General features: G+C 33.7%; 1 protein-coding gene across 5 annotated transcripts in view; it reads right to left on the bottom strand.

The window, feature by feature from the left end:
* Positions 1–873: 873 nt before the first annotated feature.
* DCUN1D1 (defective in cullin neddylation 1 domain containing 1) overlaps positions 874–11822 on the bottom strand; it is a 36803-nt gene continuing 25854 nt past the window's right edge. For 4 of the 5 annotated variants that reach the window (XM_070406729.1, XM_070406731.1, XM_070406732.1 and 1 more), the window contains 3 exons: positions 8373–8455; positions 8050–8146; positions 4240–6497 (listed from right to left, as the gene is read on the bottom strand). In XM_070406729.1, coding sequence (XP_070262830.1) covers positions 6418–6497; positions 8050–8146; positions 8373–8455 — 260 coding nt within the window. In that variant the 3' untranslated portion in view covers positions 4240–6417. Of the gene's footprint in view, positions 1887–4239; positions 6498–8049; positions 8147–8372; positions 8456–11822 lie in introns of those variants that run through there. The other variant, XM_070406730.1, reaches the window with a different exon arrangement.

Genomic DNA, 11822 nt, shown 5'->3' with positions numbered 1-11822 from the left:
CTTAAATACTAACCAGATAATTACTAAGAACATGTTAACACTGATGGTATTATGGTTTATGTAAGAGTCTTTATCTTTTAGACATACATAGCAATTGCTAAGACTTACTTCAAAATAAATCCAATTGGGAAGATGGATGGCATGCAGATAAATCAAGACTAGCCATGAACTGATCATGTTGAAGTAGGTTCATTACACCATTCTACTTTTGTGTGTGTCTGAAATTTTCCATTTAAAAGTTATAAGCACTACTGCAATGTCCACTGTGTGTAAGAAGAGAGGAAGCTGGCAGCAACTAAATACTACCAACTAAATTTTTATTAAGAATTCCCAGTCATCTCAGAGCAAGAGCTCTGGGAAACTTAATAATGAGGGTGTGACATATCCATGCAGTTATTTGTCAATGTGTAGATAATACCACCAGTCACAGGCTAAGTAGCTGTATCAACCAACCATGATACACACAATAGCACAAAGCACCAGCCATCAGCACTACTCCTCACCTACGCAGTTCATCTCACCAGAGTTCACTCCAGGACCAGAACTGCCACTGGAAGAGTATAACTACCCCCACTGGCTACAGAAAATACTACCTTCAGGTAAATACATGTCTATTATAATTTTATAGCAATCTCCCAGGCCACCTCATACTCACCCAAATTGCACTTCCAACAGACACATGGAAGACAGGTGGATAGTTTTTAGAAAGTTAAACATAAATTTCCAACCAATATAACAATTACATTCCTAGGAATCTACCTAAGAGAAATGAAAACATATGTCCACACAAAGACATGTACATAAACATTCATACCATTCATAACAAAAATGTAAACAATCCAACGTCCATCAACTGGTGAATGGATAAGCAAAATGTGGACTATGCATATCGTGGAACACTATATAAAGGAACTAAGTACAGGTATATACTACAGCATGGATGAACCTCAAAAATAGACCAACTGAAAGAAGCCAGATACAAAAGACATCAAATTGTATGAATTTCTTTTTTATATAGTTTCTAGACAGGGAATATTTATAAAAACAGATCAGTGTGGATGCCTAGGGCTGGAGCTAGTAGCAGTAATTACCTGCAAAGGAGCATGGGGGAACTTTTATGGCTGATGGAAATGTTCTAACACTAGTTTGTGATGATGACTGTACAGTCTATAAATTTGTAATTAAATCATATACTTACAGGGGGTGAATTTTATGGCATATAAATTATACTTCAATAAAGCTATATTTTTAAAGTACAGTACAACAAACTCTTAAGAATGACTATTTTAAAGCTCTGGCTGACAGCCTATTCATTGTAACTTCAGTACAACGAATATATTATCAGGATTAAGAATATTATTAGCATTTGTTTAAAAACAAAACATGCTATTTTTAAAGGATTCCAAGTACACACATCTCTAAACCTTACTGAGCAAAATATTACTTTTAGCTATGTGTAATGTTAACAAATCACTGTCTGCAGCTTACATTAGCCTTTTCTCTTAGCCACTGTGTTTTCTCCTAATCTTATGCCCTACAGTATTCCTTTTAGTGAAACATCCATTTGTTAGTGCCCAAGTTTTCCATTAGATACTAATTTTCTTAGAATATTTCATAATCTGAAATAAAATTTTAATATATATATTATAAATATAAAATGAGCATTATCCTTTTTTAAAAAAATTTGGTCATTAAGCTACTCACATGCTGCCTCTGATAAGTCTCAAATTTTTTTATTATTTTAAATCAAGCTTTCATTATTTCGGTTCAAATTATTTTTTGCTTTAAAATGATCTGATTCTTCTTTTCAGAGCAGTGCTGTCTTCTATGACCAGGCCAGCTTTAATTTCAGTTTGATTCCATCTCTTTCCAGTCCACTGAAAAACCTGTCGAAGAGGATTTCCCTCTAAGCCAGCCATTAAAAAAAATTTAACCAAATACTTTCCCCTCTCCCCCAAAAAATCTCATATGCAATGCCAAGTTCTACAAGGATTAAAGTAAAAAGCTACAGATGAAGTGGAAGAAGAGCCAGCCTGCTTGCTATGGCCCAACCTCAAGAAATACAGCAGCCTTAAGGTATGGCTTAAAAACCAATGTTCTAGGACAAGCAACATTGATTTCTGCACAGCATAAATACAAAACAAACAAAACATACTTAAGCAAAACTCATAAGAAAAACTTGGATATATAAATTAAAATACACGTTTTATAATCTCAATTTTAAAAATAGATAATTATAATGATTTACAAAATAATATGCCTTTAAAATTCCATAAATAAAGACATTGCTTTCAGGAATTTCATCTACTACAACAAACGCTGTGCATCTTTTATCAGAATTTCCCTCCTTATGACATTAAAAAAAAAAAAGTCAACCAAAGTCAAAAGCCACTTTAACACAAAACATTGAACCCAGTGGAAAGTTGTCATATAAATTAGCTGGTCAGCAGGAAATGCCAATTATCCAACAGGCCATTAAGAAAATAGGATGGCAAGAATGCTCTGGTAAAACCATTTATGTAACTGTATTGAGATTAGAAAAACAAACAGCAGCATTATCTGCCTCCAGAATCAGATACAAATCAAGCCAAGTATTCAACCAAAATGGCAACAAATAGTAAGGATAAACCTGGGAAAGGAGCGTGTACTATTACGAATTTTCAAATTTATCTAAATTGTCAAATATAAACCCCTTCCCCTCAGAAATCAAAGGTAAAGGTATTGTAATATAGAACTTCACATTTTTATAAAATAAAAATAGAAATTATTGCTATATGGTTGTAAAAATGGAGGCAAGAGTTCAGAAATATACTTGTTTATAATCAATTAAATGATGAGCCATAATTTGAACCCTAATTATCACATTATGTAGAAATCACAATCCAGGTATTGTGTCCTCAGTTATTAAGATATATGTTAAATAGTTCACATTTTAAAAACATTTTAGCATTACATTACCAAATTTGATAAAATCTTATCAAAACATCTATGTATTCAATATAAATCATATTGTTAAAAGTATAAACATTTAAAGAAAACTGCTGAGGTGCCAAATAAGTATTTTCTATTAAATATACACAAATTAACATTTAGAACTACATAAATTAATTCTTGCTAAAAGTTGATTCAGGTTTACAAAGGCATACTTTGTGAACTATAATAAATTTCCCCAGCACCACTTTCTTTTTTTTTTATTCCAAAATTATTTCATTAGGTTTAACTTTCTTCTGTCATTCATAAGTAAAAGTTACAGAAGGTTTACAATACGTAGTCTTAATAGTAACATGTTTTTTAAAAAATCTAAGCAAAGTGCACATTAAACTAGCTACAACTACTCAAACTTCTTATCTTCAAATAAAAAATAGAACACTTCATTCACTTAAGTCTTTCTGAGGAAAAAAATAGTATACCTTGCTTAAATAAGAATTCCCCAGTAAGGATATTATATAAAAGATTTCCCATGTATTTTATTAAGTTTACTTTCTCTCATTAAAACTTTTTTTAAAAAGTCTAATGAAGAACACATACTTACAATGCCATATTACACAACTACAGTACTGTTAATTAAATAAAGCAGCCCAGTATAGCTGTAAACATTTTAAATGTAGTAAACAAGACTTGGCATGTCTTTTCTCCCTAAAACTTGCCATTACAATGCTCTTTCCAGGGAAATTATTCTTCCTGGATAAGTTTCAGGTATATTTTAGTCTTTAAAAATATTACACTGAAATAATGTGTGAAAAGATTTAGGCATGGCAATTTCACTGAAGCTTTTATTGCCTCTGTTGTAATATGACAGGGATTGTAAGGAACACAATTGAACTTACAGAGATATGTCGGTGATAGTCACTGAAGATAATCTTGATCTCAAGTATTTTTATATGTGGGCACTTCTAATTTTATACACTTTAGTATTTTAAAAGCATTATATTTTAAAATGTGTACCTGTTTTGACATTTGGCAAAGAGGAAACTGTACCTGTGGTTCAGTTTAAAACAAAGAATCAGCATGGGGAGTTTACCAGAATGAAAATGGAAACACTAATGAATTAAAGCAATTCAAGTGCGTGCATGCGTGCGTGCATGCGTCTTTCAACCTCTTTCTCACAGACATGCACTCACATGCATGCACACACACACAACCATACGTGTAAGCATTTTTAGTACAGAATATTCCCTGTAACCAGACATTTATCCTCAGAGTAATCATACCACATTAAATCAGTCTTCTCTTTTCAGCCCTAGAAATAATATTGTTTAATTCTAAGATGCCATCATAGAGTGAACAACCTTAACTTTTATGCTACATAATTATATTCAAAGATTATGTATTTTTGTTTATAATTACACAGTAATTATAAATGTTTAGTACCAAACTGATGACAAATACTATTTTGTTGAAAAGGTCTTACATTTAAAAGGAAAAGTCTGTAAAACCCCAAGGCACTAGGCCATGAACCAATATCAGACTTTTATGAAAAACAATTTATAACAGGGGGAAAAAACGAATGGGATCTCATTTCAAGACACCGCATACTTGAATTAATCTATCTGAAAACAATACCATAACTCAAAATCTTCAAGACAGGAAACAAAAATAATACATATATCTTTTAAATTTTTTCATAATTGAAGTTCCTCTTTATATTTACAAATATGAAATCAGGATATACTTGAAAGGGAAGCAGCAGGATTCTTCTTTTTTCTTTTTTTTTTTTTTTCAAATAACCAATTCCAGTAACCTGAATAGAAATTTTCAAATTTTTCTTTTGGAAGAATATGATTGGAATATTAATATAAGATCTGTGGGAAACCTTCCTAGTCAACTTCAAAATTATGTAAATAAAAAGTGGTCTTAATATGTCATTGTTCTTAAAATCATTTCCACATCTAAAACGTACTGCTAATCTGAAGTACATTCCTTTGATAATTTCAACATTAGATCTTAGAGAGTGCATGGATACACCAAGCAAAACCTATTCCTGTTAAAGTCCATAGGCATCCAACATTTGAAGTTTTACATTTTTTAACCTACCTTACAGGAATCTTTTAAAAAGCAATAAATCCTCCTTCATGTGTTAGGAAGTGAACAGGAAAATCAGCATTTTCAGCATAAAAGCAGTTCATAGATCTTGTAATGAATATAATACATACAAGATAGAATTCTGCTTTGACGTGAAAACATCAAATTTGAGTGAAACAAAAACAGTAAAGAGACTGAATAATTTACAAAAATAGAAGCCAGATTGGTATTTTGCATCAAGTGCATGCTTGCTGGAAAATCTTTGCTCCTGAAGTATTTGGCAACCACAGTGATTAGCAGTTAAAGCAGTTTCAACAAAATAAGGTCATCAAAAATGGACTATTTGTCTGAAAAAGCAGTACCTATGAGGATTGAACATCATGGCTCATTCACAACCATTTTCAAAATTTAATTCCTACTATCTTCTTATAAATTAAGAAAATTTCATTTTTGTTCCATGGTGTGCTAAAAAAAATAAAATAAACCCTCATGCCTAAATTTAGAATATTGTATTGTGTAGCAATCTAAAACATTCAAAACAAATTAAATAGTTTAACTTATTCAACAGGCATATAAGCATTTCAAAATCATAATGAAATCCAATTATGTGCTGCAGAATGTAGACAGTAGAATCTAACATTACGCAGACATTTTCTAAATAAAAGCTCCCTGTAGGACAACTATATATAAACATAGGTAAGATAAGTAGAATAGGTCTGTGGGACCTTTTGAAATCGAGGGTCTGAAACACAATAAATTTTTCAGGTAGGCACAAGAAGTTATCCTAAAAAATTTTCACGTTGGTTATTTTGACATTTTTTTCATCAGATTCTCTACTCACATCAACAATACATGTGATTTTCCAGGAAAAAAAAAAATCCCCCAAACCAAAACACCATTCCAGATCTGGTACACTCAAATATATCACTCTCATTGGAAGTGCTATTAGCATAGTCTTTGCAACTAGCCCAAAGCATATATTTAAGAAGTTTTTATAAATTGTTTGTGATGTTCATGTTTAATTCTTATGCCAAACTGTTTTCTGATGAAGACAGCATTGTGCTTTATGCAAGAATGGAAACCTCAAAATAATCACCATAAAGCTTCTAAGACTTATGGGAGAATAAACTAGGATGGTCCACAGATATAAGATGAAATCCACAATGTAGAATTATAAATGGTTAGAGCGGCCCAGACTAGAAGACAAGCCCAAACCACCATTAGAAGAATGAAATACGATATGGTCCAAGATGTATCCTTAAAGTTTTGTCTCAACCCTCAGTCTGAATTAGGAGGATTGATCTTCAGTTCAGTCCAGCCAGCAGAAATTGACTGTGCAATTTTCCGTTGTATTTATTGTACAGACTATGTACATTCTAGAAGGTTCCTTTAGTGCTACACTGTTGTACTTTTTGTCCCAGCAATCTGAGGGCGTGCAAATTCCACAAAGTCATCAATAAGAACAGGCCATGCTCCTAGGGGGAAAAATATATGGGAGGAAGGAAAGAAAGAAAAGCAGGAATAAGACTAACATTTTAATAGGTTCCTTTATATTTTACCTTCCACATAATAAAGTATCATTATAAATATTCCCATTGATAGGACTTTCAAAATTCAAGCTTTATAGAGTTTCTACGTAAAGTTTTCTTGTATTCTCTCTGCTCTATTATTCTAACACTTGGTCATTTTTCGAGTGATAAGAGTAACTCTTCTGGTAATCTATCAATAATACGGTTTGCCTGGCCAGAGTGGCTCAGTGGTTGAGTGTCGACCTATGAACCAGGTCATGGTTCAATTCCTGGTCAGGGAACATGCCCAGGTTTCGGGCTCCATCCCCAGTGTGGGGCATGCAGGAGGCAACCGATCAATGATTCTCTCTCATCTATCTCTCTCTCTCCCCCTCACCCTTTCTTCCTTCCTAAAATCAATAAAAATATTTTTAAAATAATAATAATAATATGGTTTTCTGAAAGCCACTGAAGTCAGGCCACTGCAGTAATTTGGTCAAAACTGGCAACCTAGGAATGACCATAATATACTGGCATGCTGCCAGTGCTGAAAGAACAGTGGGTAGGAGGAAACAAATTTTCAGGCATTTTTTGGAAATCTTACAAAAAAATCTTAAGAAAATTAACAGCAAGTATCCAAATCTATCCTTTTCATGATAAATACTAAAAAAATTTTAAACTGCACGCCTCTATACATTCACATGCCAACCTCTAAATCAGAAAGTTTTCAGTTTCCTGTAAAGCCTAGCAGCACAATTATCATTCATATTCAAGACTAGGCTTTTCTTACTTTTTAGTGAAGACTATAAATTACAATGAAAAGAGAGAATAAAGACCATCTCTGGTTAGATTATATGAATGGCTCCAAGACACTTTCAAGGAGGCCAAGGTCACTGGAGATTTCTCAAAGAACACCTCTGTCTGTTCAACAATCTCAAAAACAGATCCAGCTAATTTTCAAGGGGGGACTCGGTATGTATGAAGAAGTCAATGTAAATCACTGCCACTTCTAGATAAACAGGTAGTAGATGGTAGCATCATCATCTTTACATGAAGAAATAACAGAAAAGCATTTAATCAGTGGATATTTATTGAATGCCAATAGTACTATAGTAGGCAGCTGAAGTACATTTCAAATTAGACAAAGTCACTAAACTTAAGGAGTTTAATATTCCAAGTTCAGAGATAAGACAAACACATAATAAATAAAAGATACACATATAAGTATAAAAATACTTTCCTAAGAGAACAGGTTTTCTAAAATAAACTGAAAATCTCTAAACATGAATGAAAATTACTCATGCCTTTCTGGAAGACATGATTACTAAGTTAATATTTAAAGAAACTGTAGATTGATAAAGAAATGAAGGCATTCCATACATTTAGAAGAGCACAAATAAAAGCTCAGAAGAGGGAAATCCAACTCCAAGAAAAACAGAAGTAGACAAGAAGTTCAAAAGTATATGATAAAAGAAGGCAGGTAAAAACAAAAAACTGGAAGGGCAAAACTTTTTATTACCTTCCTCATCATAATTAGACATGTCATCTGCAATCATTGTACTGAAGTCTAGAAGAAGATTCCAAGTATCTTTTGGTATGGATCGTTTATGATGTTCCTATTTGAAAAAAATCCAAATCACTAAAAAGGTGGTTTTTTTTAAGTCCAGATGATACTAAATACAAGAATGCAAACCAATTTGTGTATAGAAATTTTACTAATCAAATTTCTCATTCTATGTTCATTACATGCTCTGATAAGAGTCAATCATGCTTTAAAATATTTATTTTCAAACAAAACAAACTTTTAGAGAAAACAAGGAACTGCAGAAAACATGAACTTACCAACAAAAATTTATTCCATAAGTCTAAGAATTTAAATCTTCCATTAAGCACTAAATTCCAGTAGGCAATGGCCATTTCTAGATCTGTAATATTAAAAATAAATTATGTCAAATGCCATGAATATTTGTCCTTAAAAACAAAAAAAAACAGGTGAGACCAAAGACAGACTTGAAAAAAAAAAAAAACACCTAAAAGAAAACACTAACCCTTGTGTTCTGAATACTTACATATTAAAATTCCCTGAAAGAAATAAGCCCAAGGTTTGTATCCTGGGCACCAATGGACAGTCCATTGGGGCAAGAAGAATACCACTTACCTCAAAGGGTGTATCTGAAGTTTCAATTAGATAATGTAATAAGCATGCCTGACTAGTTCATCAGTACTCAAATGTTAATGCATACCAGTATTTCCCAACCTCAGCACTTTTGACATTTTGAGCCAGATAATTTTTTGTTGTGGAGGGATGCCCCATGAATTGTAGCAATAGCAGCATCCCTGGTCTCTAACCACCAGATGACAGTATCAGCCCCATCCTATCCCTGGTGGTGACCACCAAAGATGTCTCCAGACATTGTCAAAGGTCCCCTGAGAGATAAAATTGCCCCTAGTTGAGAACCACTGACTTACACCTACAGTTGTAATGCAAAGAATTTCTATATACAATCCTAACCAATTTTCCAAGATGTTAGCTCTCTGATCCTGTCCTCGAGGAGACTATTAATTTTTATTTAAAAATTAAAAATTTGATGAAATTATATAATGCCCATTTAATTATGATTATAGCAGAAAAGGGTAAAGAAGCAATACTGCCACATGACAAAGACGTATTCCTGTCATATGACAGAGAGAAAGACCCATCATTTCTTTCAAGGAACTAAAGCAGTTAAAGTACCAAGCTTTAATGAGTAAATTTACATTTCCAGCTCAGGAAAAATTTCATCCTAAGTAACTTAACACAATGCGGGCAGATCATGAGCATTCTCATGTTTTCCTATTACACAGTGTTTTACATAAATGTTAAAGGCATGCCTTAAAATTAAACACCCATTGCATTTTGAAGTTATTTATTACATGTTCTTACAAGCTAATATCTTTTTAAAGTATGATATTTTGTAAAATGTTTTTTGTATTCGTTCAACAGAAACTTATCTGGCCACTGGGTAAAGCTAGCAATAAAACTACTGGTGTGCAATGTGTTAAAAGTCTTTTTAGATATTATCTCCAAAACACTCTTGATAATCTGGGGAATGATGAGAGACTAGGAAGGACTCCAAAAAGACTCACATCCCATCTTAAAGGAAAATATAAAAAGGCCATAAGGAGAAAAAAAATCCCATCTTCATAGGATCTCAACCACTTCAAGGACAGGGACTACATATACGCAAACTGGCAAACTGAAACACACAGCAATTATTGAGAAACTGCTGAATGAATGCCACTTCCTATGGTCCCACGTGCAAATGTACTTACCTTCCTTTAAACTCAATGGAGTTTTTCCCTCCTATCCAAAGATAAGCCCCTAGCACCACTATTCTGGATCCAGTACCACCCTGCCTCTTCAAGGAATCTTGTCTATTGTCTTTTAATTTTCCTCCCTTCCTACATCTTCAACTTTGCCTTCTTCTGGCTTTCCCCCTCAGGTTATCAGCTATGTTTAAAAAGTATTTCTTGGGTCTTTCATTACCTTACTAGCTAAGCTCCTTCTCCTTCCCTTCACAGATAATCTCCTACTGTTATACGTAATGTGTTCCTAAAACATGTCTGAAAGTCAAACTCAGGTCCCCATGTTTTAAGAGAACTAGAAATATGACACCACCAATTCCCATCACAATTCCTTTTTAATCTTTGTAGTCTGTAAAGCTCTATACCCAAAATTCCTTCCAGGTTCTTTCATTTTGTCCTTTTCTTTACCAACCAATTGTCAAGCTTTAAGTGCAGTTAAAAGTAAAACTGCTGTTATTAGCAAGCAGAACAAGATCTGCTGTTATTAATATGCTTAATAATTTTCTTCTGCACTTCAAATGCATTAAATGTATAAGAACTAAACTCATTAGTGTTACATTTTTTCTTTTTAACTAATTTAACAAAATAAGAATGAGAAACAATGAAATATTCAAATAACTGCAAAACATGAGACACCGATAAATGCCCATTTGTCAGCTAATACCTAACCCCCGACTCTGACAAGAATAGAGGTGTACATGTCTGATGTTTGAAAGTTCAGGTTGTAAAAGAGAACTTTTTGTCATCTACAGTCATTACCCCATTTCCTTACCTCCCACACACTATTTAATTGTATAAACCAGTCTCTACCTCTACAACTCACTCCACTAAAAGTGACCTCTGGAGGGTTACCACACCCTTTTGGTTCCCAAGTAAACACTTTTATGTCCTTAATTTACTTCGCCCTCTGCAATATCTGACAGAACAGAGCACACCTCCTAGATGGAACTTCTTTCAGCTTTAATGGTAGCACCTTACTGACTTTCCTCTGTCCTCTCTAGCCTTCTTACTCCTTTTTACAGGCTCCTCTTCCTCCATTCATCCATTAAATGTCGGTGTTCTCTAACACTTTTTGTCAGCAATAACCATTTCTACTTCCCTCAGATTTTTCAAACCTTTACCTTTTTTCACACTAATAACTCCTAAATCTGAAACTTCTATCTCTATTTTTCTAGATTCATATATCTAATTGCCTAAGCAGCAGTTCTCAACCTGTGGGTCATGACCATCGGAAAACACATATAGCATATCAGATATTTACATTACGATTCATAACAGTAGCAAAATTACAGTTATGAAGTAGCAACGAAAATAATTTTATGGTTGGGGGTCACCACAACATGAGGAACTGTATTAAAGGGTCGCGGGATTAGGAAGGTTGAGAACCACTGGCTAAGGACATCTTCAAATGGTTAGCCACAAAAAAACTCAAATTCAATAGGGCTCAGACTTAACTCATTATCTCACCTCTACAGACCTGCTATTCCATTTCTCTTAATAAATAGCATCACCCTACAGTGTTTCTCAATGAAACGTCTCATTCTGAGGAACTGTCCTATGTACTGTAGGACATTTAGCATCCCCCTAATGTCAGCAGAAACCCTCAGTCATTATGACACCCAATAGACATCCCCCACGTTTCCAAATAGCCCTTAAGTGTGTTGAGAAATGTAGGAAACCCCTCTCTTCTTCATTACATACTTCCAATTGAAGCTCTCTTATTCTAACTTCTCCATCTCCACTGGCAAGGCCTATACTAGGGTCATCTTCATGTCTAGCTAAATCACTGCAACAGCTTCATAACCAGTCTCTCCCTCTAGTTCTGCCCTTACTCCTTTTAAAGCATCAACAGTGCTTTCAAATGAAGCTTTCAGGCATATTAATTTGGTGTCACTTCCATGTTAAATTCTTCAATGATTAAAACAACAAGATACCACTACACACCTT

Source organism: Myotis yumanensis, unplaced genomic scaffold, assembly GCF_028538775.1.
Source record: "Myotis yumanensis isolate MYYU_CA2020_CCGP unplaced genomic scaffold, mMyoYum1.0.hap1 SCAF_2, whole genome shotgun sequence".
Lineage (NCBI taxonomy): Eukaryota > Metazoa > Chordata > Mammalia > Chiroptera > Vespertilionidae > Myotis > Myotis yumanensis.
This window is presented reverse-complemented; position numbering and strand designations above follow the sequence as displayed.